We start from the raw sequence: 27,460 nt of genomic DNA, 5'->3' as shown, positions 1-27,460 counted from the left end.
TTTAGAATCAAAATGTCACATTATACATATTTTAAAAGTCTGATGGGATTTCATTGAATCAATATAGCAATGTCAGAAGAACACACATCCCAGATGAATAAAATAATAATAAATTGTCTTTCCTAGAATGAAAGAGTGGTTTCTAGACTGAAAGAGTCCACTGAGAGCAAACTACAAGGAAAAAGAAAGGTAAGGGGAGGAGGGAAAGGAGGGAGAAGACTGGGAAAAGAGAAGAGGGGAGGTGGAGGGGGAAGAATGCAAACACAGCAAGACTTCAGACACTGGGGAAAAAGAAAAATCCCCATAATAAATCACAAAAGAAAAAAGAGGTCAAATACAAAGGTTCAGGAATCAAAGTCACATCTAACCTTTTAAAGTAACCATGGAAAATAGAAAACATTGTCGAAATACAAACACAATTCTGGAGAAAAATTTCTACCCCAGAATTCTATACCCAATAAAACTGCTAATCTATTATGAGGGTTATTTATTTAAAGACATTTTCAAGGCCAGGCAGTGGTTGATGCCTGTAATTCCAGCACTCTGGGAGGCCGAGGCAGGAAGATAGCTTGAATTCGAGAGCATCCTGGGCAACATAGCAAGACCCCATCCTCCATAAAATAATTTTAAAATGAGCCAGGCATGGTGGCACATGCCTGTAGTGCCAGCTACTCAGGAGGCTAAGGTAGGAGAATCACTTGAGTCCAGTTGTTCAAGACTGCAGCGAGCTATGATAGCACCATTTACTCCGGCCAGGGCAACAAAGACCCTGTCTGAAAAAAGACAAAGGCATATTCAGGCATACAAACATCCAAAAAGCTTAAGAAATAATTAAAAACTACTAAGAAAGAATTCTTATCTCAGGAAGACTTAGAATATATACTCTATCAAAATGAGAGTGGGAAAGCGAAAAATAAAAAAAGATGAAATCCCGGAAACAGAGAATCAGAATCAGGCATTCACAAAACAATGGCAACAGCCCTGTGAAGCAGGCCTCAAATGCAACCACTGCAGATTAAAGCAAGAGTATGGATGGACAGCTAACTTAAAAAAAGAAAAAAGTGGGGAGAGAGGGGGAGAACTGAGTGATCAACTGATGTATTTAACTATGTTCAGAGAAGATTCGCAGTGAACCATAAATGAGGCAGTTATTAACTCTGGGGAAAACAAATTTGCTCAAGAACAATAATATAATCATACTGTTACTCAGTTGTAGATAATTTAAAAAAAAAAAAAACACTGAAAAAAGTTACCTTCATGTAGGAAATTTCCTTAATAATAGATAAAAGTTTCCAGAAACATACATACTACAAAGGCAAAAGGCCTTATAATATTCTGATTGAAATCAGAACTCAAAAACGTAACTGCCTGATTAGAAATGGTTGGAAAACTCATCAATAGCTAAGAAGTCAGATGTATCTTCAAAGAGCAGCACTTAGAAGTACTGTGGGTTAAAAAACCAGGGCTATCTTCTGATGTCTGCCTCGGTCTCTGATTCAAGAACAAAGATGATTTATAACACCAAAAGCACACAACTCAACAGCATGTATCATTAATCTACGCAAATATATATTCCAGAATTAGCATCCACCACCTCAGCTATAAACATCCAGCTTGAAGGGAATGTGAATCTCAAGGGAGTAGGGGCCCACAAAGAGAATCAGTTCTACCACTCCTATCACCACTGCCACCTCTGTCGAGAATCACTTCTCCAGTGAATTGCTGACTTATGGAAGTGTACCACAGCCTCAGGTACACTGAGATGGAATGTGGGACTAAAGATAAGATTGAATACCCCTAAACTGTAACATTAAGAAGTACAATGATCTAAGCTTTAAAGATTATCCCAAACACAGCATCATTATTTACTAGAGCCAAAAGGTAGAAACAACCCAAATGTCCAACAACAGATGAATGGCTAAACAAAATGCTGCATACACATAACAATATAATAATATTTATTCACCCTTAAAAAGAAGGGTGGAGAAAGATACATTCTACAATATGGATGAACCTTGAAGACATTATTTTGAATGAGATAAGCTAGACACAAAATAAATATTGTTATGATTCCACTTATAAGAGGCACCTAAAAAGTAGTTAGATTCACAGAGACAGAAAGTAGAATGGTGGGTGCAAGGGCTAGAAGGAAGGGAGAATAAGGACTTACTGCTTAATGGGTACAGAAGTTCAATTTGAGAAGATGAAAAAGTTCTAGAGATGGATGATGGTGACAAATGTACAACAATGTGAACATAATTAATCCCAACGAACTGTATACTTAAAATGGTTAAGATAAAAATTTTTACGTTATGTATATTTACTACAGTAAGAAAAAAGATTCGCAGCAGTAACACCAAACCAGCCACACACACACGCACGCACACGCGCACACACACACACACGCCATAGTATTTATTTAACACATTTGAGATTAAACATCATCTATTAATACATACTCATAAATACTTCTACCATTACCGCTATTTTGTAAAAGTGATCCACCACAGAAATGTAGAGATTTCACAGTATCATGATTGCTTCAAAAAATTTCAGAGATAGAAAAAAACTTCCAAATTCATGTAGATTAGAGGTATTCACACTTAGAAATTCACCAGAGACGTCCTGGGACTATTCTGGGGAATGAAGGCAGACAACGCTACAAAGCTCTCTCCCACCTCACAAACACTTCAGTCAGCACAGTTCCTCCTTTATCTTTTTAGCCTATCAGTTTTGTACATGAGACTTTATTTAAAGAAAGCAATGCAAAGCTGGCTTAATTCTCTCCCCTCCCAATTCATTATATAAAATAGTGTATGCACTATTCTAATTCAATGCCTAAATTGAGATCAGAATTAAGTGATAAAGTCAAGGTCACAAAGATAACGACAACGCAAAGACAGAAATCCAGACTCCTAAATTTCTACCCATTGTTATTTCTTTTTAAAAACAAATTTTTATTTTTTTTTTCAATAGAGATAGAGTCTCAACTCTTACACAGGCTGGAGTGCAGTGGTACACTGTAGCCTCAACCTCCAGGGCTCAATTGACCCTTCCACCTCAGCCTCCCAAGTAGCTGGGACCACAGGCACATGCCATCACACGTGGCTAATTTTTTCTATTTTTGTAGAAATGGGGTTTTGCCATGTTGCCCAGCCTGGTCTCGAACTTCTGGGCTCAAGCAATCCTCCTGCCTCAGCCTCCCAAAGTGCTGGGATTGCAGGCGTGAGCAACTGTGCCCGGCCTCGTCATTAATTCTAAGACATCAATGTTTAAAGACATAGTTCTCACAATTTAACCAACAAAAGAAGAAATTCTAAGTTTTAAGATAAAGTTCTACTGAGAAGCTCATCAAGAAATACGAAGAATATTAGTTATTAACTAGGGACTTTGAAACCTCTTTAAACTACTCATAGATTGACAGTAAAGACAGATTCATTTACCACTTTACTTTTGGGTAGGTATGCAATTTTCCATAATAAAAGGTTTAAAAATAAACAGAAAAAACTATAACCTATAATAGATGGTAGGAGGCAGGCATGCAGTGAATATGAGAGACAAATCATGGTCCCAGTAGAACCCTGGATCAGAGAGAATTCATGGTCAGAAGAAATGAAGGCCTAGAAACCAGAGTTAGTTAAACTTCTTTCTATAAGGAAGGTCTAGGCCAGGCACAGTATCTCATGCCTGTAACCCCAGCACTTTGGGAGGCTGGGGCAGGAGGATCCCTGGAATCCAGGAGTTCAAGACCAGCCTGGGCAATATAGTGAGACCCTGCCACTTAAAAAAAAAGAAAGGTCTAGTTAATTCCACTTTTCCTCTTTATTCTTCCCCTAAAATAAAAAGGGGGCATGTCTTCAAAGAAAACAAACATATCTGGAGAGAACCAGGCTTCCTAAGGTGAATGTTGGCTCTACTAATTCTAGCATTGGTAATATTCCTGGCCTAAGAGCTAGCTCCCAAAATACTCACAGAAAAGTAAAGCCAAGCCCACCAGGTGATGATCCATAACCAAAGCTTCCATTCAAGAAACAATCAAGAACAAGACATGAAAAAAAAAATTATAAGATGTGAAAAAAACTAATGAAAAAGAGGTAAAAGAAAAACTGACCCTTGAGGAAATCGATAATTCAAACAACAGAAAAGAATTTTTAAATTCCCTATTTTGTATCCAAAATTAAGAACAGAATCCTAAGAAAATGCCACAATCAACTCTTGGAAATTAAAACTGATTGCCAAGATTCCATAGAGTGGATGGAAAATAAAGAAAATCTCCCAGGATACAGAGTAAGAAAACAATGAGACGGAACACATTTTTTTAAAAGTCTAAGATACAGGGGATACAGGCAGTCCAACATCCTAGTAACACAAGTTTCAGGAGAAGGTGATAGGAAAAACATGAAGGAAATGTATCAAAAGGAAAGCAGCAGCAATTTTCCCAGAAAAAGAGATACATGAATCTTGAAACTAAAAGGGTTAATCTGATACATGGGAAGATGATGCAATTTGAGGCTTATCCTCATATAATTACAGAATATCAAGAATAAAGAAAACATGCTAAAAGCTTCCAGTGAGAGAGAGAAATAGGTAATCTATAAATACCATCTCTGCTACAATTAAGCAGATCTACACATGGTTCCCAAAACTTCTCTTGTGCATAAGCTCACCAGAATGCCATTGTCCCTTGTCTTCACTTAACCTTCCCTGCCTGCCTTTCAAAATCCAGTAAAATCTTGTTCTTCTGGGAAGCATTTCATCAAGTAGGTTTTCTAAAATGATTTACCCCTCGTACACCTTTAATTTGACATTCAATCCATATTACCTTATGCCTTACTAAAATTACGATAGCCAATTGTCATTTCTTGGAATTTTATTTAAACTGTTGGTTCTCAGAAAAAAAGAACACTGTCTTACAATTTTTTTTTTTAATCTTGCAAAGGATCCTGCATCCAGGAGACATCAAATGCCAAGGAGATCTGAAAGCAGATCCTGTGACGTATCTTAACTTCATTAGCTTGCTTATTTCATCTTATCTTTTCCTAAATTCATGAACAAGTTTTATATTCACATCCGTAATTATTAAAGTTCAAGGAAATTTTAGGAGAAAAAACATATAAATGTTAAGAGATATCTTATTTCAAAACTCCCACAAACTACAAGTTACGTTTTTCTAATTGCAAGTACTCATCCTAAACAGAAACTAACAACTGTTTTTAGTGCTTGATGGCAAACAACTCAGAGGAAGAGTACAAAAGGATACCTTTTGGAAGGGGCTGGGAAGGTAGAGGAGATAATGCCGTTCTAAGTAATAAAACAGTTATCTCTGACCAGTAACAATGCTAGTAGTTACCTGTTCCTAACCCAGAACAATTGACCTGTACAATAAAAAACTTACAACAAAGTCTGGGTCTAAAATTTTTACATACCAGAACCAAGCTCTAAAGATTCTATCATAAGGTAAAAATACCTATTACCATGTCCTTTCAAACTTTAAATACTTGCTGGGAAGAAACAAAGGATGAGAAATCTAGTTGGCTATAGGTTTATTATAAAACATTAGTTAAGAACAAAGCAAAAAATAAAACCTGAACTCAACTTTGGAAGAAAGTTTTTTTCCACCCTGCGTTTACTATTTTTTTAAAAATTTTGCTCCATGAATTCCACATACATAAAGAAACTCCGGAGGGAAGACAGTACAAATAGATGAATGTTTTTCCAGTTCTAATTTACGTCAGGTTGTCTTTCTCCTTGTCCAAAAAGGCTTTTAAAAAAGAAAGATCTGATAAGTTTGGTGATTACTACTATATCCTTTCCTTCTTAGACTTCCAACATATGGTTCAGCTAGTAACTAAGGTAACAGAAAGGGGCTATGTTAAAGAATTAGTTTTGTACTAGCTTTCACTACAAATTCTAAGAAATAAGGAAGGAGGTTCTTTTAAGAATTGTTTCCTTGCTGCTGAAATTCTGACTAATTAATAAGTACTAAGTTTCCTTTCTCAAGATAGCCCCTACTTGATGTTTCAGAGAAGGTAAAAAGGGTGGGACTCTAGGCTGAGCTCTGACAAGAAGTGTAATTATGAACACCAGTCTAATAAAATTAATAGACAATTGAGAAAAATAAATTGTTACTACACTTTTTATTTAAAATATCTTTCATTCCCTCTAAGGCTACAAGTGAAAGTGTAAGTGTATATATACATACATACACCCCACTCCCTTCTAGACATTGCTGTTTTAAAAATATTTTAAGCATCTCTTTTGCAAGACACTACCTTCTACCAATTTGTTACTGTTTGTAAATACAATGCATACCAAATTCTGAAAGAAGAGAAAATAGCAATAAAAGTGCCTCTTTGGAAAGAATAAATGTATTTTAAGCCTAATAAGGTCTAGATGCAAATTGTTGAGAAATTATTTTTTAAAAAAATGTATCTGCCAGCTTTTTAATCATACATTACACCACTTGCTTTATAGTTCTCAATATCGAAACTAGCTCAAAATTATTTTTATGGACATGGTTACAAAAGTACAGCCACTGGCCTTCATTTTCATGATAGGTTAGGATGGGAAATAAGAAGAGATTTTTTAATATTTCACATCACTTAGATTCAATTGAAGGTTAATGTAAAATATTGTTCTGAAGGCATTGCTTTATGTTAACTAAGATGCTCTAATAATATTTTCACTAAGATGCTACAATATCATTTCCATTGTTTAATTTAAAAATTCAGTAAATGAAATAACCACTGATATCTGTACACTCACATGTACACAATTCTTTCAATTTACTATGACATAGAAATCTTGCAGGAATCTAGCTTATTAAGATGGGACTCTATTTTGTCACTGAGTGGTGAAAATTTGTACAGTTGGACAGAACACAGTTAAATTTCCTAAATGCAACTTGCAATTTAACTGGAACTCCAGAAGGAAAAGAATAAACAATATTCCCAGAGAGTTTAGTCAGAGAAATTATACTGACATCTCATAATTGGAAAAATTCATAAAATACAGTAACTTTAAAATCTTTGCTTGAGTTGAGTCTTTTATTTGATTACCAAGAATACTCACATGTGTGGGTTTTGAACTCCTGTAGGATTGGGATTCAGAGTAAACCTTGCTGTAGATTTGAAAGGTGGATTTGCAAAATTCAACTTCAGTGCTTTGCGTTTACCTGAGAAATAACAAATAAAAAGTAAAAGTTCCAAGTACTACAAAACAGGTAGTATTCTGAGGGCATAAGAAAGTCACATCAAAAGGCAAGAGAACTTGCTTTAACAAACAGTTAATATAGGACAATATTTTGAAAGGCAATGAGGAATTTCTCAGAACTAAGAAAAAATAAAATAATCTAAAGTTGTTACTAACTACAAATCATTCACTAGGCTATGATACAATAGATAGAATGCTTATCACTTCAAGTTTTCATTATTCAGGGAAGTTAACACTTTTGCAAATGAAAATACTATTATAAAAATCAATTATCTCAGCAGATATACTGAAAAATTCTAAAAATATTACCATCTATCCAGTGTTATACTTAATGCCCTCAGTTTAATAAATATCGTTTTCCCTCATTTTAATGAATATAAACAACAGAGTGAAGAATCTGAAAAATTGCTAAAAACATTACGGTAGAGTAAACGTCAAGTTAGTAATACAAGTATTCTAAATAATTATTTCCGTGAAGCTGTTTCTTTAGGGTAGGAAGGGAAGAGATACCAATGTTTTTTATTACCTAAGTAAAACAACCATTGCAGAAGGGCAGAAAACGCAAAAAAAGATCAAATATATTAAAAATGTTACATATACATCTATACAATACATAGGGTTAAAATTTTACATAAACTTATCAATCCAAGTACCTCAAAACAATCAGTTTACTATCTACTGCAGACTTTTTTCTATACATAGATAGGGACATGTATTTTTTCACTACAATTGAAATCAGACCATGAAACTGCTTTGTAAAATGCTTTATTCACTGACATTTCTTTCTATATCAATAAGTCTTACAGAATCATTTCTTTAGGACTTATAAGGATACCTTGTAACAGAACTGAATTTTTTAAGCATTTGCAGCATATCTTGGTTTCACATTCACCTTAGGGACACTTTTTCTTGCACTCACTCTCTAGAGTTTATTATACAATTAACTACTCAAAAAATATCTCTGCAATCCAAACACTTCCTGACCTCAGTGGATGAGGATTTAATAGAGGGTTCAAACTGTAAATGTGAGATCTGAAAATCTGACAGAGCCACACTGGATGGAGAAGATGGCAAAGAGACAAGAGCACAGAGCTTCTTGCCATGGCCCCTAGATCAGCTTTCAAAGATGAGCTACTTTTCCACATAATGTAGAGGAAGGACATTCAAACAACATGTGCAAAGGGTACACTAGGAAAAATAGCAGATATGACTGTATTAAAAAAAAAAACCCTCAGTATATTACCAAAAAACAAAACTAAAAAAAAATTGAACCTTGGGAAAACTCTTGCAATACAAAAATCAGTAGCTCTAAATATATAAAGACATCATACAAATCAAGAAAAATAGAAAAAAAGTGATAAGAATATGAACAGTAAAGACAAATTAAGGGAAAATATGAAAAGACACTAACACCAAAAACATTTTAAGCTTCTGTTCATGTGAAAATGGCAAAGTTTGAAGGTTTTATATTATATATACATAATGATAACATGATGATCAGAATGGCTGGGTAAAAGAATCACTAATAAGATATATTGCTGGTAGAAAAACTTTCTGTGAGAGGTTCAGCAATATACCAAAAAAAAGGGTTTTTTAGTAAACATGCTCTTTTACTTCTTGAAAATTTTTCTTTAGAAAATATTTAAAGATAGAGGATTACTCCCAGGTCTTGAAACCAAATGGAATTTGCCCTGGATAATACTCACAGTTTTACCCATGCCTGATTTAAATGATTTTCATAATGGGATTTGGGATTTTTGAGCTGATAATATTTAGGTGAGATTTACATTTGAGTTAATACGGTAATGAGTCAAAATTTTGGAGACGCTGGGGTAGGGTAAATGTATTCTGCACATGGGAAGGATATGAATATTTGGGGCCCAGAAAACAGACTGTAATGGGCTGAATGGTGGTCCCCAAAGATACTAAGCTCCAAATCTCTGGAACTTGAACCTATGAATTACCTTAATATGGCAAATCGTTTACAGAAAAAATTAAGTTAAGGAACTTTGCTATCACAATTTGAAGAAACTCAATCTTTACAAACTCCTCAAATCAAAAACTGAGCATATGTCATGCAGTTTGTGTTTGAAACCATCTGGCACGTCATCCATTATCTCCATGTGAAGAAAAATGAATATAAGACTAAGATAAAATGCAAGACAAGGACAGAACAAAGAACTATTGTGAAAACTATCCAAAGAAAAACAAAAATTGGTCCTTTCTTCAAAAGCCCAATTTGACAGAATAGTAGCTAACCTTACCAGATAAACAATAAAATATATTACAACAGTTAAAACTTAAACTGTTATCTTGAACATAAATATTTATACTGAATACACAGAGAGAGTTTTTCAGCATTGCATTCACATTTAAATAAAAACTAAATTGAAAGCTTTAAAGGCCATTAACTTCATAAACGTACACCATGATTAACAGAATGTGATTTAGGTTACATAAATTAGATTTAAACACACTCTACACTTCAGAGACATCTGCAATTATCTTCAAAAAGTCCAAATTTATATTCTGATCATTTACTAACAAAATACACTAAGTAATTCTGTAAGTTTCGAAGGCTTTCCAAGCAAAGATCACTCAGAGCCTAAAACAAGTGCCAAGGAGCTTAGCATATGATCAAGTTACATTGCCGGGTCTCATCTGTGTACCCCAACTCTTCAAATGCTAATCAGTTTAAGACGAACTTGTAACGCAGTTTTGAGGAGGAAAAGGAAAGCCCCAAAATGTCAACCGAAGGTGAGATTCAAGAAAAGTAGAAAAATAGCTTTTACAATACTCAGGAGAAGCTGTTTCTGGCTATCTGGAGGCATGAGCTTTTTTTTTTTAAAAAAAAAAAAAGGCATCTTCTCCTCTCCCATTCACTTTCTCTAAGTACTAGAGCCTCTACTGGGGCTGGGTCCTTCTCTCCTTTACTTCTTTTTCAAGGGTCCCTCAAAAAAATCTAAACTGAAAGGCAATCTGTCACCATGTATTCAGATATTTTTAATGACAAAAAATTACAAGCAAATAGGACATTAATATGAATTTGTTTCAAAAACTTGAAACAACTTTCACAGGGAGAAAGGAGGGAAGTGATACTATAAATGACCTGTGAAGATTTTTAGATGCTAACAAAGATTGAAATATTTGTACAACAGGGTTTAAAATAACTGATCAAAAACATTATAAATTTGTGATTATAATCACCCCTTTGGTGGGACTGTCATATAATCAATTTCTAACCAGTCAACACAGATAAACATTGTCCCTTTAACTATAGCAGGAGAGAAACGAGGCATCAAACATCCTAAAATATTTATACAGAAGCGGTTTCCTGCGAGAGATTCTCTGTATACCTAAAACCTTAGATCTGTGCCTGATACAGAAAACACTTTCAAATGTTTATTGATTTGGGAATAAAGCTGAATAAAGTTGACATGGACAGCCTCAGACAACTTAAGCCTATATGGTTATTGGCTGGAGTAAATCTTTGTTGTTTGCAACCAAGAACTCTGACTTAGGAACAGTACCTGTCCTCATCACACTTCCAAAGCACTGTTCTACCCCTCAAAGCAATACTGCCTACCTTTTTTCATGCAATGGCTTGTTTAAAAAATGAGAACATTTGTTCAACATCCTGGGAAAATTAGAATTGCAGCTGGCCCAGAGGCTGGCCTAGGCATTGAGCAGTCCTGTCCCCACTCAGCCACTCCAAGGCTGAGGGCAACAATCTGTCAGAATCATCCTTGAAATTCTGGTTTCAAAACTCTGCCTTAAGAGTACAGCCAGCACCTTTCAAACAAGCTTTTCACATCATCGGCACACAGTGTCTTCCTCAAATTTCTCATGAGAAAAGCACTCCCAAACATGGAATCATCAAGAACATTAAGAACTGTAATCCTGAAGAAAGGGATTTGGTCAAGTGTATCCACATTCATTGAGGCCTAGGAATATCCTTTGTCTAGTTGTGAGCAACTCACTGACTCACAGAATATTGAAGTTGGAGGGAAGACACCTTCCAGGTTTATTTAGCTTTAAAAACAAGATGATAAAGAGCCCTGAATATTCTCCCTCCACTAACTTCTCAAGCAATACAAACCTTTTTAACATTGCTCTCCACAACCAGCTAAGCTGGGCATATAGTTTGCTTCAATCTTGGCCAAAAACCTCAACAGGGGCAGTTGAGAGTCTACTACTCAATACAAAATCTATGGAATCTCTGCAATCTAGGTTACCAAAAGCATCTCTCCTTCACATTTTAAAGAACAGCAAAAGGTGTCAGTTCCTCTACTAAGAGCCAGCATTATTTAGTTTCCCAAAACATCAGTATGTCCCTCAGGGAGAAACACTGTTTACACTGGGCTCACCTTACCATCCTCTCTCATCCTCAAGTCTGTTTCCATCAAAAAATTGTGAACAATGTTCTGCTTTAAATTTTTAACTATCTTGATTTATCTTTGAACTTTGCAAATCACCTACAACAGTACCTTAGACAAAACAGCGGTTCAACAAATATTTATTAAATTAGAATTATTAGTAGTTTGTTTTTCTTATCAACATTTCACTGCCCTCCCCCCCGCCGCCATCTAATGAGCTTGTTGTGTTTCATTATATCACAGGAAAGCAAGATTCTGTTACCTGTATGGTCAGAATCAGAGAACTACAATCACTAGAATCCTCCCGCCCAGCCTGTAAGAATGGAAACCATCTCTACAACATTTTTAGCCAATCTGCGTATCTTCAACACCACTGATATCACCATATTCTATAGCCCTGTTTAACATCTGTTGTAGTAATAGCAAAGTACTTTATTGTTCATGGTAATGAAGATCACTGAAGGATCTACAATAGCTGCCTCTAGAGTATAGCTTTTTTGATATAATGCTGAGTTCACTGTAGGGTATTTGGTAGATTGTCACAAAAATAACTACCAAGGAACCACAGCTCCCTGAGTCCATACCCATCTGCAAAGGGACCTTGCTGCTCCTTCCATAAATAGGTGAGATCTATTTCCCTAACTTTTGAATCTGGGCTGGCCTTGGGGCTTGATTTAACCACAATATTATAGCAGAAGGAATACTGTATGACTTCCAAATCTAAGCCCTTTATGAGGCCTTGCAGCTTCCACTTTCGCCCTCCTGGAAAGCTACCCTGAGTCTGAATGTGAAGCAGCTCAGTCTATTCTCCTTGACGAAAGACCACATGGAACAAAAGGCCCAGCAGTCCCAGTCTTCCTAATAGACCTACTAAATACATATAAGCAAGCTCAGGTGAGACAGAACTACCACCTAACTAATGAAAAGAATCATCAAAATTAAATAGTTGCTCTTTTAAGTCAACTACTCACATGCGAAAGGAGCCAGGAAGGAATAATCAAAAAGCAATCGGAATCAATCCCTTTTAGGGATCACCCATTGACACCACAGGGTATTCCCTAGAACCAACCACACAAAAAAGAGAAAACTGGAACTGCAGTGCACAAGTCATTCATAGAATACCTTTAAGAATATTGGTATTTGACTTAGAAGTATTCAGAACATCACATCGCAGATAGGGGAGCTGTCATTTAAATTCTCATTTCTTCCTTGGCTCTCATTGTTACTACCTCATTTTCAAAACAGAAAGATTACCTGGAATAATTTTGTAATTATCTGTAATCACTGGTTATGAAATGAGTAACCCACAATTCCAACTATGCAACTTTACAGTCAAACAATTTCAGAAATGAGGAAATAAAGTGGTAGAAAAGAACTTACTTTCATTCTCTTTTCTCCCTAAATTACTACGGTAATGAGAGACCTAATATTTCATAAGCTCAAAAGAAAAAGAGATGTTAGGTCAGGCATGGTGGCTCATGCCTGTAATCCTAGCACTTTGGGAGGCTGAGGCGGACGGATCACCTGAGGTCAGGAGTTCGAGACCAGGCAGGTCAACATGGTAAAACCCTGTCTCTACTAAAAATACAAAAATTAGCCAGGCGTGGTGGCAGACGCCTATAATCAGGACTCAGGAGGCTGACTCAGGAGGCTGACTCAGGAGGCTGAGGCAATAGAATCGCTTGAACCCAGGAGATGGAGGTTGCAGTGAGCCGAGATCACGCCATTGCACTCCAGCCTGGGCGACAAGAGTGAAACTGCATCTCAAAAAGTGAATAAATAAATAAAAATAAAGAAAGAAAAAGAGATGTTAGACTCGCAATATCAGGTATTCCATATATCCATGTATTAAGTGAGCTGCTATCAGCTAATATTATATTGTCCCTATCTCCCCTCACTGGCAATCTTTGATACATAAGAGTGAGCAATTACCAAAAAATTCATAAAATCTCACTCAGAACTTTGAACTCTCATCAATAAAACACTGTTGTTCATCCACACAGCTAAGCATTTTGGAAACCAGATGGTTCTGAGTTTATTTAAGAAATCAAGTAAATATCCCAACAGCAACTTTTAGCACATTTTACACTTTTGTGTGTAAAGTGGATTTTTAGAAAAGCCCAATATAATACTTTACACAACAACAAGTGCAGAAATACCACAATTACAAACAAGTTATATGCCAGGCAGTGGAGATGAACAATAGATAAGGTAGCTGACCCCTCCACAAAGACTGTTTCGTTGTGCATTCTGCCAAAAAATTAAAAAGAAATGTGAGGCCAGACATGGTGACTCACGCCTGTAATCCCAGCACTTTGGGAGGCCAAAGCAAAAGGATCGTTTGCGCCCATGAGTTCAAAAGCAGCCTGGGAAACATAGTGAGATCCTGTCTCAAAAAAAAAGAAAAAGACATGTAGTACAAGGAGGTTAAAGTGTAGGAATAGGGAAGAAAATTCTTTTCCTAGATGTCAAATGATCACCACTGAAAATACTAATACCACTGGAACACTAATCAAGACAAAAACAAGAATATTTCTGTGGTCTAGCACACTACACATCTGTGAAACCAGGATAAAAACAGTCTGCTACTTGGCAGTACTGTTGTGATAAGGATTAACATACCTTAAATATGCTATAATAGTTGGCAAACAGTAGACATGAAAAGTGGTAACTACTATGATATTAGTTATAAGTACATATTAAAACCTAATTGAGAAATTATTGAATTCTCTAGAGAAGAAAACTGGAAAATGTTTGTTTGATAGCATTTAAACCAGCAAAATATATTAGCAACAAAGAATTCAGCTTGCTTTGTAAATTTGTTTAAAACCACTTTCCCATAAAAATCCTATTCCCATCCTAATCCAGGATCCTCCCCAATTCTATTAAATTAGAAACCAGAAAAATCAATATAGACTAGCAGTGCCAATCAGCTTAGTTTTGAAGCTCAACTCTGCTACTTACTAGCTATATAATATCTCTTGGGTAAATGACTTCACCTCTCTGCCTCAGCGCCATACCTGCCAAATGGGATTAATATTACCTTCCCCGTAGAGGCACTGTGAGGAGTAAAGGCATTACTATGCATAACAGAGTCAGCTAGATAGTCTCACTCATTCCAGCTTTATTATCAATTATGATAATTGTCTACGTTTATGATGGCCAAGTCCTAAACTAGGGTAAAAGTAGATTACTAACAGCCATGATTCCTAAATATTAAACATTTTCCTCACCTGAGAGGCTTGTGCCTCAGAGGCTCTGCTGCCAAGGGAAAAAAAAACAAAATAATTCACCCTCAGCATTTCCAACCTCTGGCAAAAGATTCACAGTCCCTTTCTTGGGTAGGAAAAAAAAATTTAACCCAGAATACCAAGGATTATGTTACTCCTCTATCAGCTCCTGAAAGGGTACTGCTTTGACAACAAAAGGCTTAACAGCTCCTATCAGATTCTTAGAACACCAGACAAAGGCAAAAGCAGCATTCTACTTGTAGACTACCTCTTACTATGGGGTCCTTCTTTGGTTAACAAAAGTCTTCAGGGAGAGTTGGAAAGCTTAAAAGCCCAAAACTCGCTTCCAAGCTGCTCATCTAACAAGGAAAAAAAAATTTAACTCATTTCAGTTATAATAAAATAAGGGGTTTATGAAGCTTCATGGAACGAAGCACCCAAAACACCCTAAATTCCTTTTAAACCTATTAACAGAAACTCATAACTGATTCATCCATTCTCTGATTCAGCTAACCACCAATGCCATTGATTATAATTGCCCCTCTCTGATCTCCAGTTATTTCACATCAATTAAGCACAGTGCCATCATTATGGGATTCCACAGCCAGCCACACCTTTGAGCTATCACTTAAAGCCAATAACAGCATCGCTTTCTATCAGACTCTGAGCCAGATGTCTACTACCAACGAGCAAATATATAATTCCACAGGCTAAACTGAAAATCTCTCTGGCCAAGTCATGATTAGTCCAACCCCATAAAAATTACCCAGGGAGCCAGCTAATCAAAGAAGGCCCTACTGTAGTTTAAAATGTTGCTAAATTTAACAACATTTTAATCACCAACAAAATATAAAAAGCTTATCCAAAATAACCCCCCAAACCCCAACTTCATGTTCCAATGATTTTGCAAGTAGACTTCATGAGAACCTAAGAGTTGGAATTCCACAATTACACAACCACTCTGAGAAGGTTCCAAATGGATACCCAAAAGGAGGCAGCCAGTTATCTCCACCTTTGGTTCAGAGGAGAAGAGAATGTGTTAATAGTTCTCTGAATCCTTAATTTGTCCCTAGCTCATTTAAAGAGTTCTCTTATACCATCATCTTTCACAGTCCTTAATAAGAACGGCCTAATCTGCTATATACCTGCACTGATTCCATTCACATAGAAACACTATTGCTATACATGTGCTGAGAGTTCTAGCCAGGAAGAGGAAACATTTGTAGCATAGCAAGAGTCAGTAAAAGTACTCAGCATTTTATCCAGGTGCTCAGACCATTTTTAAATCCATGTGATGCCTAAAACTCTGGCAAATCCAAAGGGCATTTGTGTTTTTAAGCCTCGAACTTGTGAATATATCAACAGAAATCCCATGAAGACAAGTGAGACACAAACCCAAACTGATCAACCCCAACAAAATTTTCTGTGTACAACAGTCAACAGTGGTCTCTTACTTCGTAATACACAGGCCATTTTGATAACCTCTGCCTCCTAATCCAACTCAATATTCTAATTAAGCTCCTCATGAGCACCCCAAAGTTTTAGGTTACTGTCTCACAATGTACCAAGAACAAGATACTCAGATTTTTGGAAAACCATCCACATAACTAATGCTTATTTTTTTAGTAGCAAGCTTACTAATGGAACAAGGAATATAATATGCAAACTTATGAAAGCTATGTCAAGAAAAGCCATAAGGCTTGTTCTGATTTCCATCTATATCCTGAGCCCACAGAGTGGCTTCTAGTCTGACCTCACTGTACAAACAGAAGCACATATCAGATACTCTCTGAAGAACAGCTTGCTCGAACCCTAGCAAGGAACCAAGTGCACACACGTCTTATATCACATTTATTTTTCCTGCTTGGTAAATGCCATGACATCCTATCACCACCCTATTTTAACAACTTTTCACCACCTATAAGTGAAATAAAAACATTAACCATATTTTATAACTATAACATCAATATTTTTTCAATCAGTGCTTCCAAACCTTTTTTATATGTGCATATGAAAAAAAATGTGTACAACACAATGAAAGAAATATAAGGCTGTTCTTGACTCAAGGACAATGACACAGAGTGAGTGGCCCCAGGCCACAGGGCTAAGAGGATCCATATTTCAGCTAACAGGTAAGTACTCACAACAGCACACAAATTGAGGAGCTACCAAATATGGTACTGAGAAATATATATTTTTGGTTTTGTCCCCATTTCCTGGCACACAACTCCTTAAATTCTTGGAATTTCCAAAGTGATGTATTTTTTGGATGCTAAGGAGTTGACTGATGACTGGCAGCACCTAGCTTCAGGATGAGGGCTGGTGACCAAAAAGACCAGCAAATTAATTAACCCCAAAGGAGGGTTGTGGGAAACCCAACTGGGAGCCAGACGGTCAGAAGTTCTGAAGGCCCAGACTTAACAACTGGTGTCTGAAGCAGGGGCAGTCTTGTGGGACTGAGCCCTCAACCTGTGGGATCTGACACTATCTCCAGGTAAGCTGTGTGATAATTGAACTGGAGGACACCCAGCTGGTATGTGTTGCAGAAGTGATTATTTGTTTGCTGGTGGAGAGAAATCCCCCTATTTGGTCACAAAGTCTTCTATGTTGATTGTTGTATGGTGTGAAAGCAGAGGAAAAAAGTTTGAGTTTTTCCTTACATCAAAACAATCAGATCTGACTTCTCCTTCTTGGCAAGTTTATAATGTTATAAGTAATAATGTTATTAACTATACAAGAAAGCCAGACTGGTCGTAAGTCGTAGTAATTAACTCTTCTGCACTTCAATTCTATATGAACTTCATTAGCAAGTAGATTAGAATAAAGAAAGCTGTAAAATGCAGACAACTTCCTAGCGTTAAGTACCCATTTGCTCCAAGGAAACAAACCATGTTCATCCTTTTCACGACAGAAAAATCAGCCATCCAGTAGACAATCCATTATGGGGTTACCACTTTTTCCCAGATAGATTCAAATCTGTGGGCCAATTGTGTGCCAGGTAATTTTGCTACAGAAGTACCTGTAGTACAATGAAAAATACAACTGTATTTTGCCTTTGTCCCAGGTTTGGGGCACAGAGCTCCTAAAACCCTTAGAATCTCCTGAGTGACAGGAGTGTCTTTTGTTACCGATAATGTGGCCCTTTCAACCATACCTGACTTTGTGCAAGAGTCTGGTAACTCTCAGAGGGCCCCTATATAACTTCAGGATAGGGGCTGGTCACCAGAAAAAAACAACCAAGTGAGTAGACTGTTAAAACTTTCAGCTGCCACGCCCCCATACACACACCTCCAGGAAGGGGAAAAGGACTAGAGACTGAGTTCAGTCACCAATGGCCAATGATACAATCAATCGTGCCTACCTAATAAAACCTCCATAAAAACCCCTAACAATAGGGTTCGGGGAGCTTCCAGATTGGTAAGTGAATCAAGGATAGTGTGCCCGGAAAGGTCACAGAACCTCTGTGCTATTTCCCTGTCCCCTCACTCCCAATACCTTGCCCTATACAGGGTCCTGTCTCTTCCATTTGGCTGTTCATGAGCTGTAACCTTTATAATAAGCCAATAACAGTAAATAAAGTTATTTCCTGAGTTCCGTAAGACATTCTAGCAAATTATCAAACTTGATGGGGGTTGTGGTCAAGTCTAATAATGGGAACCCCCAAATTTGAAGTCATCCAAGCAGGAGTATGAGTATCCTGAACACCCCATTTGTGACTAGCATCCTAAGTGAGGAGAATCTTGAAGCACTGAGCCCTTTAACTTGTAAGATCTGATGCTAACTCCAGGTAAATAGTGTCAGAAATGAATTCAATTGTTGGACACACGGTTGTTGTCAGAGAATTGCTTGGTGTCAGAAAACACCTCAAGGTGTCAATATTGGAAATATGAAATAAAAATTTCCTTATTTCCATTAATATTTGTAATTGGTTTTTGTAACTATCCAAATACATAAACAAGCCTAAAAACAAAACAAATTCCAAGTGAATTAGAGATAAAGTAGGAAGATATGATTTATGAATATATTTTTCTCCATCATTATCAATAGTTGATTTACAAACTGGTATGAAAATATTATCAATGATTATCAAGCCAGATGTCCTTCAAATACCTAGCAAACTCCTGACTTCAAGAACATCTTTTTTTTTTTTTTGAGATGGAGTCTCACTCTGTCGCCCAGGCTGGAGTGCAGTGGCGCAATCTCGGCTCACTGCAAGCTCCGCCTCCTGGGTTCACGCCATTCTCCTGCTTCAGCCTCCCGAGTAGCTGGGACTACAGGCCCCCGCCACCACGTCCAGCTAATTTTTTGTATTTTTAGTAGAGGCGGGGTTTCACTGTGTTAGCCAGGATGATCTTGATCTCCTGACCTCATGATCCACCCGCCTCTGCCTCCCAAAGTGCTGGGATTACAGGCGTGAGCCACCACGACCGGCCAAGAACATCTTCTTAAAGCAAAGAAAGAGCATGTACGTCCACATCATCCTAGCTCAGGAAAGTCAGAGAGTCTACCTTCCTTCTTTTCGGCTCCATAGTGAATCACCGTTTTTTGTTTGTTTGTTTGTTTTCTGACAGAAGGTCTCACTGTGTTGCCCAGGCTGGAGTGCAGTGGCATGATCACATCTCACTGCGGCTTTCACCTCCCGAGCTTAAGCGATACTCTCACCTCAGCCTCCTGGGTAGCTGGGATTACAGGCCACTGTGCCTAGCTAATTTTTGTATTTTTTTGTAGAGAAGGGGTTTCATCATGTTGCCCAGGTTCAGTTAATTTTTTATTCCAAGCTGACTTCTCTCCACCCTCCAGGGCACACCTGACTACCTTGTCCAACTGACCAATTACTTTACCCTCAAAGCAAACAATTCACACCACTATATAACACTTTACCTGTAATAACTGTTTTTCACCATGATCTGTCCTTAAGAATCCAGAAAGGCAAAAGAATAATTAAGTCATATACATAATTGTGTTTATATTTTAATTAAGACCATTTAGAGAGCCTTCAAATAACCTGTTACTACTACATGGTACATTTTTTTTTTTTTTTTTTTTTTTGGAGACAAAGTTTTGTTTTTGTTGCCCAGGCATGATCTCGGTTCACTGCAACCTCCACCTCCTGGGTTCAAGCAATTCCCCTGCCTCAGCCTCCCAAGTAGCTGGGACTATAGATGCGTGCCACCACACCCGGCTAATTTTTGTATTTTTAATAGAGACGGGGTTTCGCCATGTTGGTCAGGCTGGTCTCAAACTCCTGACCTCAGGTGAGCCATCCGCCTCAGCCTCCCAAAGTGCTAAGATTACAGGCGTGAGCCACCATGCCCAGCCTCCATTGGCATGACTTCTGACCACTGGAAATCAGACAGAACATTCTAATGAGTCCGACAACTCAGTTCTTTTCGTAACAGCACCTGTCATTTAATAGGAACTCAAATATTTCTTCAATAAATAAGGAATCGAAGCTCAAATGTTTGATTTAACACCTTTAGGACAAACAGTTTCACTAAGAGACACAATAGGGTGTTTTATCTGTATTTCCTGATGGGTCCAATTTGTTGTTTCTTTTTTTTCCTCATTAATCAAAATATGTATAACTGGATGCTATGCAGGTTCTCTGAAAAAGTTACCAGAAGCTTTTAGTAGAAAAATGCTAACAATAGAATTTCATGACACAAAAATTAGTCAGACATCTTCTGGCTTTGAAAAAGATATGTGGCATTTTTAACTGCCATGAGTCATAAGACATGTGGCGATCTTTTGTATACTCCACCAACTTTCCATTTCAGCGCTGCATTACACTATATAATCATTTTTAAGAAATGTTAGATAACAATTCACAGTCAAGTTTAAATTAAAATCCAACTATGTCACTACAAAAGCAAATAACAGAGGTAGAAAATGAGCAGGCATCTTCCACACAAAGGTAATACTGTAATAATCAGCAATATTATACTCCTCTTCCCATCCGAATGGCTTCTTTTGACCCTCATTAAATAACTCCCAATTTCAAAAACATTAACATGTGAATGACACTTTTATTTCCTAGTGGACACAATAAAAAACTATTTGCTGCCCATAAATGTATTCTACAAATTGAAAGTTTTAAAAGGTTGGACTAAATTAAGAATAATCAAGAGTGTGAATGGCACTCGAAGATATGTTGCATTCTATCTACTTCATGTGTATACAGTACATGAGAGAATCTCGACTGAAATGTTTCTCATTTGTTACTTACAAAGACCCAAAAAGAAAATCAAAAGAGCAAATTAGTTGTAGAACATTATGAGAGAGAGACTTTAATAATTTAGTTAAAGTTAGATGACAGAACAGGAATAGGAAAAAAGGAAAGCTGGTTAAGAAATTATTACTGCTAAAGGGTAAATGACACCAACTGGACAACAATATACTGGTCATTAAAAAGTCATTACTAATTAAAACACAAGTAGGTCATCAGATTTTTATTATTAAATCTTGGATGAGAACTCTTACTTCTAATCCTCACCAAACTGACACTTTTGATGACTCAATCTGATTCCCAAGTATTGGGAAGGCAATGCCCTGAAGGATCTGAGCATTCTAAGCACTGAACACAAATTTTAAAAGCTGGACTCTGATGTGGGATTGATCTTAATTTGGCAGGACTAGTCTTGTCTAACCATTGGCTCCTCAACTTCACCAGAGAACGTCTTATTACTTGACGTGGCTTTTGATTATCCGCAAAGATTAATGAGCCCTAATGAATGGGTCAACTCATGTTCCAGGGTAGAAAGGACAAGTATCCAGTTTTTATTCTATCAAAATACAGAGCATCCCAATAAATGTTTGTATATCATATATGTGCATATAAATACACTTTCATATCCTTCAGTACTGGCATAGTTAAGTCAGAGATGACCAAGGCTTAATTATAATTTGCTTTCAGTCGTATGCCCCAAACACAAATTTTGTCTTTTTTTGGCTGGATACAACTACTATCTGCAAAGCCCACATATGTCTGAAAATGAGAGTCAACCTATTCTTAAGAAAATGATTAATGTAGGCAAAGTTAATGGGCCAGAACTACCAGATGAAAGGCTGACGGAGAACTTTACACTATATGGGTCACATTGGCAGCACCTAAGCCCACTGGTTTATCTTAACAAGAGCTCCAACAAGAAATCATATGCCTCCTGATGTGATACAACAACACACCTGGATGTGATGTGAAGCACACAACACCATCTATGAAGTAAGTGTTCTTGCCAAAAATCTGATCAAGTTTCTGTAACTACCAGTTAAAGGTAAATAACAGGGCATGAAGGAACATGTTAAACACTAAAAGGATGCAATCAGCCAAATTCAAAATGTATAAAATTCTACAAAATAAATTAACCAATTTTTTAAACAAATAAACGGTATGGAAAAGAGAGAAGAGGGAACTACCACAGACTTAAAGAAACTTAAGAGACATATCAACCAAACACAATGTGTGCACATACCTTGCTGAGGTCTCAACTTGAACAAATTAACTGTAAATAAAGCATTTACAAGGCTTTTGGGGAAATGTGAACATTGAGTAGCTATCTAGTAATATTGTTTTGTTCATTTAATGGTAAGATAATTGTATCAAGGTTATGTACTTAAGAGTCCTTATCACTTAGAAGACATGTAACACATTTATGTAGATAAAATAATGACAATCAGAATTTGCTTTAAAGTATTTCAGCAGAGACAGCTGGAGGAAGGAAGAATAAGATTGGCTATATGTTGGTAATTGCTGATGCTATATAATGGGTACATGGGGGTTCATTTCACTACTCTATTTTTGTGTATGTTTGAAATTTTCTACTATTAAAAGTTTTCAAAAATTAAATGTTCTTTCTTCTAATCCTGCCAAAAACAAAGTGGGGTGCAGATGCATAAAAATTTTGCTAAAAGCATCAGTTTGTTCTTACGACAGTCTGTACACAGTCTGTCCTCACAGAGTTCATGGCTGTGCCACCTTGTCCACTGACTTCACAGGTCTCCTGACCTACTAATCTTCTCCAGCTGTACCCAGGCACATAAGTCATTTCAGAATCCTGGAGCAATTTATTCCTTGCATCTGTCTAGGCCAGTAGAGTTTTAGGTTTTCACTAAACATTGTTTTCCCTAGTGGTAGATCCCCTGTGTTCCTAACTTCATAACAACATGAATCTTTCTACTTTAATGTTCAGTAAGGCTTACTGGATAACCTTGATAAGCCTTACAAATGGCTTACCAAGATATAAATGGTAGGTCCAGATCTCATAAGCTAGTGCAAATGAGGACTCCTCAAAAGCCATTTGATTTAGAAAATCATTCCTGTAAGCGCCAACTGCTTTCAAGAATTAGTAAAACACTAAGGTTTACACGTGTAAACTGTGACCAGACCAAGGTCACACAGTTCTGCCCCTTATTAGCTATATGACTTTGGAAATTTTATTTAACCTCTCTGTGCTTCAGTTTCCTCATCTATACTATTATACCTACTTCATAAGGTTGTTGTGAGAATTAAAGGAGTTAATATAAAGTGCTTAGAGCAGGGTTTGACACACATTAAGAGTTATTATTTCTACCACATAGCTCCTATACATGCTCAATCTCTCAAAGAACATACGCTTCTTCAGAGTAGGCTGTAGATTTAATTCATCTTTAAGGATCCCAGTGCTTCTTATCATTGGTAATATCTTTATCTATCGAAGGTATATATAGATATAGATTTGTTAACTGTTACATTTGTACCTCTCTTTCCTTATCCTTATAAGAGCTTCTCTAAAGAGGAGTGAATATGTTCGTATACACTTGATTTTCCTTTCTGATTAATGTTCATTTGGCATTTCTACCCAGAGAAAATGAACACCAAGATGGAAGTCACAAGTTTTTCTTAGTGCATCTTATTAACTGGACATTTTTGCCTAGATTCGGATCTCATAAAACCATGTAGTGACAATCCAAATATTTACTACACCTTATCTGAAAACCATCACCCTAAATGTATGAGCTAAATTGAAAACCACTTTAACTGGATTCAGTTGGGAAAACTCTCTGGAAACTTTCCATATCATTTCTACTCTGTATCTGTTCATCTCTGAAAGTTTTGTCAACATCCCTTTGTTGCTAGTAGTAAAGTTCAAGTGGCATATAAATGAAAACTTTCTGCAATGTGGGAAAGTCACTATTTAATTATTTTCTTATCAAAAATGTCACACATTAAGCATCCCCAAATTATTTTAAGGTGCAATAGCTCTTAGAAACCTTCCTTCTCCTAGCAACAAAAAGCATTTTCAGGACGAATTCATGTTCCGACCATTTCCAAGGTCAAAGACAACTAAGCAACATTCCCTTTGGAATGGTATAAGGTATAAGCATAAAGTATGAGAAGAATAGCTGAATCCTGACTCTGGAATATATCACTTCTACTTCTACAATTCCTAGGCTTTAACTAGTATAAAAACTTTTTCCAAGCAGATGGACTTCCCATTGACAATTTATCATGGTCCCCACAAATAGTAGTAAATATCAGATGTTAGTCTGGCTTATGGCTAATCCTACGAAAGTCTCATTTTTCAACTAACTTCATTAACTATACATATAAACTTATATAAACTGTATAAACCTCCAAGAGCAGTAAATGACATTTTGTTTCTTAGGACTGCTGACAAACTCAGTTGAATTTAATAATTTCCAAATTATATAATTTTTGTCACTGGCTGCAGACTTTTGCCACATAAAATGAGGAATTAGAAATGTAACCAGCTGAATTTTCTTAAGTTCTTAGTTTTAAATGCAGAACAACTTAACCTTCCCTCTGCTCCTTACTTTTCCTGTTTTCCTATAGTCCACTCCAATAAAGTCAAAACATCATCATCTACAGACACTTCTTAGCAGGTCAGTAAACTTAGTATCTTTCCCAAATTTCTTGGAAGATTCACAAAACATCCTTCTTCCTCTTTATGGTTTCCTTTTTATTATTACCAATTTAAAAAACAATTAGGGATACTTATAAAATCAGTCTCCAGGATGCCTCCTTTTTTTCCTCCAAATATACTGATGTGCAGTGCCACCAAAAACCACCACCACCTGTACTCTAATTTCAATTCGTAGCATCCAGAATAGCTCTGGAGCATCTAATCTTCTAAGTAAATATCCTGTTGCTATGCAAACACTTCCAAGTTAAACAATTTTTTAAAAGCACAGTTTTTAAGGCCACCAAAAACATAAAAGACAAAGCTACAGAAACTTAACACTACCCAAAATATTTAGAGCTCCAGAACTCTTCGTCCACGAACTGATAATATACTACAGTTAAAAAAAAAAAAAAAAGGTGGGTGAGGAGGATAGTGATAAAGAGCTGAAAGTAGCTTTGTGTGAAAAATAAATTATTAGAAGAGTATTTGCTAAACGCCTAGCTACTATCACTCTGATTAGCACACAATTCGGTTAGGCATTTTCTGAGGAAAATCCCTATGTCCAAGGAGCTTTAAATGAGTCACGATTCTCATCTGAAAAAAAAAAAAAAATTAGAATGCTGACAACACTAAGGTAAATTCAACTTCATAAAGCATTTCTTAAAAACTGTGTTTCTAAAAAAGGGGGCTTCTGTCATGAGCGGCACACATTGGGCAACTCAACTGCTCTTCACGAGGAATCAACATCAGGAGGTTTTGGAAAAATGATTTTTTTTGGTAGTTGGGCAGCTTGTGAGAAAAAAAATGTTTTCAGGCAAATCCTCATCCCTCCTCAAAAAATAAAAAATGAAAACATGGTTTTATAAAGCAAGTAAGTCATATTCTAAACAACTATGTTCACAGGTTAGCTCATTAAAGTCAGTGAGATATGGTCATAAATTATATAAATACCTTTACATGTACAAAAACATTATCTTCAAATAACTGATAAATTAATCAACCTTCTACGGCAGAACCTCTACACTTACAACTCTACATTTACAAATGGAAAAATATTTTTTCCCTATTCTTACATTCAGACTTCAGAAAAATTCAATGATCCAACAGTATTAAAGGAAACATGACACTATGGTCTTAAATAAATGTAACTTGAAGTTTATTTTATCTAAAATAAACTTACATTTAGAAAATAAACTGAAGAGTAGATAAATGCATAAACTATAATCTATAAAAGGAAGACTGTGAGGAGCAGAGTGAATTTTTATTGAATTTCTATAGAAATCTGTTTCCCAAATTAAATATGTAATCGCTATTTGTGCATGTAAATACATACACACACATCTCCAGTAAAACTCCACTGACTTGTAACAGGCAACTGTAATAAAGTGATTAAAAGAGAGTGACGTAGCAACATAAAGAGCAAAAACTACGTGAAAGTCAATGAAAAAAATTAATCCTTCAGAGCTTCCATTAGTCATCAGAATCATCTTAGAATAAATCTTTTTTATTTGTGATAGATTTGAGCATTTGAAGCAGCCAGTACTCAGACTTATCAGACTTGAATGATACCTGATTTCATGCTCTTTGCCCCATACCCTCCTACAACTACTGTATGATACATAATTCTTTTTAATAAATTAAACATAAGTTTATCTGATAATTCTGAAATATCCTTAGAATAAAAGTGGAGATTCTAGAAATAAGTGTGCCCCAACAGTGGAGAAATCAGTCCTTTGATGATTTCAAGCCTTTATTTTTATTTTTATTTATTTTGATATGGAGTTATTTATTTATTTATTTTGAGACGGAGTTTTGCTCTTGTTGACCAGGCTGGAGTGCCATGGCACAATCTCAGCTCACTGCAACCTCTGCCTCCCAGGTTCAGCGATTCTCCTGCCTCAGCCTCCCAAATAGCTGGGATTACAGGCGTGTGCCACCATGCCCAGCTCATTTTGTATTTTTAGTAGAGACAGGGTTTCTCCCTGTTGGTCTGACTGGTCTTGAACTCCCAACCTCAGGTGATCTGCCCGCCGTGGCCTCCCGAAGTGCTGGGATTACAGGCATGAGCCACCATGCCCAGCCCAAGCCCAATTTGAAAGAAATGTGTGACCACTTTTACCATAAAGTTAATGTCTATATTCCAGAGCAAATCAGCAGATTGTCTGCAAACATTACAGAATTGCACTTCTAATTTTTTAAGTCATGCAAATCACAGGACCAGATTTAGAAGAAGTGCTAATATATGTAAGCAACTGAGAACTTATACTAAAATATAGGTACTGATAGTACAAAAATAAATAGTGTCCACTTAGGCTGGCCATCTCTACCAAGTCTCCAGCTCCCCTCCCTGATGTGTGCACTCCCATTCCCTGAGTCTTTCACTGAGGTCTGAGCCAGCACAGACACATCTGCTGAACTCCAAAGCAGGGTAGGCCCATTGCTGGACCCCTAAGACACAGTGTCCAATCAACAAAGCAGTCATCATGAGACTCTCAGCACCCTTTAAGCTCATTCTCTCTCATGAGACAACAGCAGGAGCAAAGGTGCCCAGGACAGATCCACTCCTGCACCATCCTCACCCTGGTTCCAGCTAAAAATCAATTAGTATGTAACATCGGTGGTTGAACACTTATGTAATCAATGTAGGATCAACACTAGTCCACTACACTATGAGCTTGCTAACGGCAGGGGCCTATTCCATTCATTTCTGTACCAAGAATCTCGCTTACTGTATGGTTTCTAG

At 36.7% G+C, this 27,460-nt stretch overlaps 1 protein-coding gene across 2 annotated transcripts in view; it reads right to left on the bottom strand.

The window, feature by feature from the left end:
• MAP2K4 (mitogen-activated protein kinase kinase 4) overlaps positions 1-27,460 on the bottom strand; it is a 121,040-nt gene that overhangs the window by 79,804 nt on the left and 13,776 nt on the right. The window contains exon 2 of one of the 2 annotated variants that reach the window (XM_054456258.2): positions 7,072-7,174. The exons of the other annotated variant lie outside the window; for it this stretch is intronic. Coding sequence (XP_054312233.1) covers positions 7,072-7,174 — 103 coding nt within the window. The remainder of the gene's footprint in view (positions 1-7,071; positions 7,175-27,460) is intronic. 2 annotated transcript variants of the gene reach the window in all.

This window comes from Pongo pygmaeus, chromosome 19 (assembly GCF_028885625.2).
Source record: "Pongo pygmaeus isolate AG05252 chromosome 19, NHGRI_mPonPyg2-v2.0_pri, whole genome shotgun sequence".
NCBI classification, from domain to species: Eukaryota; Metazoa; Chordata; class Mammalia; order Primates; family Hominidae; genus Pongo; species Pongo pygmaeus.
This window is presented reverse-complemented; position numbering and strand designations above follow the sequence as displayed.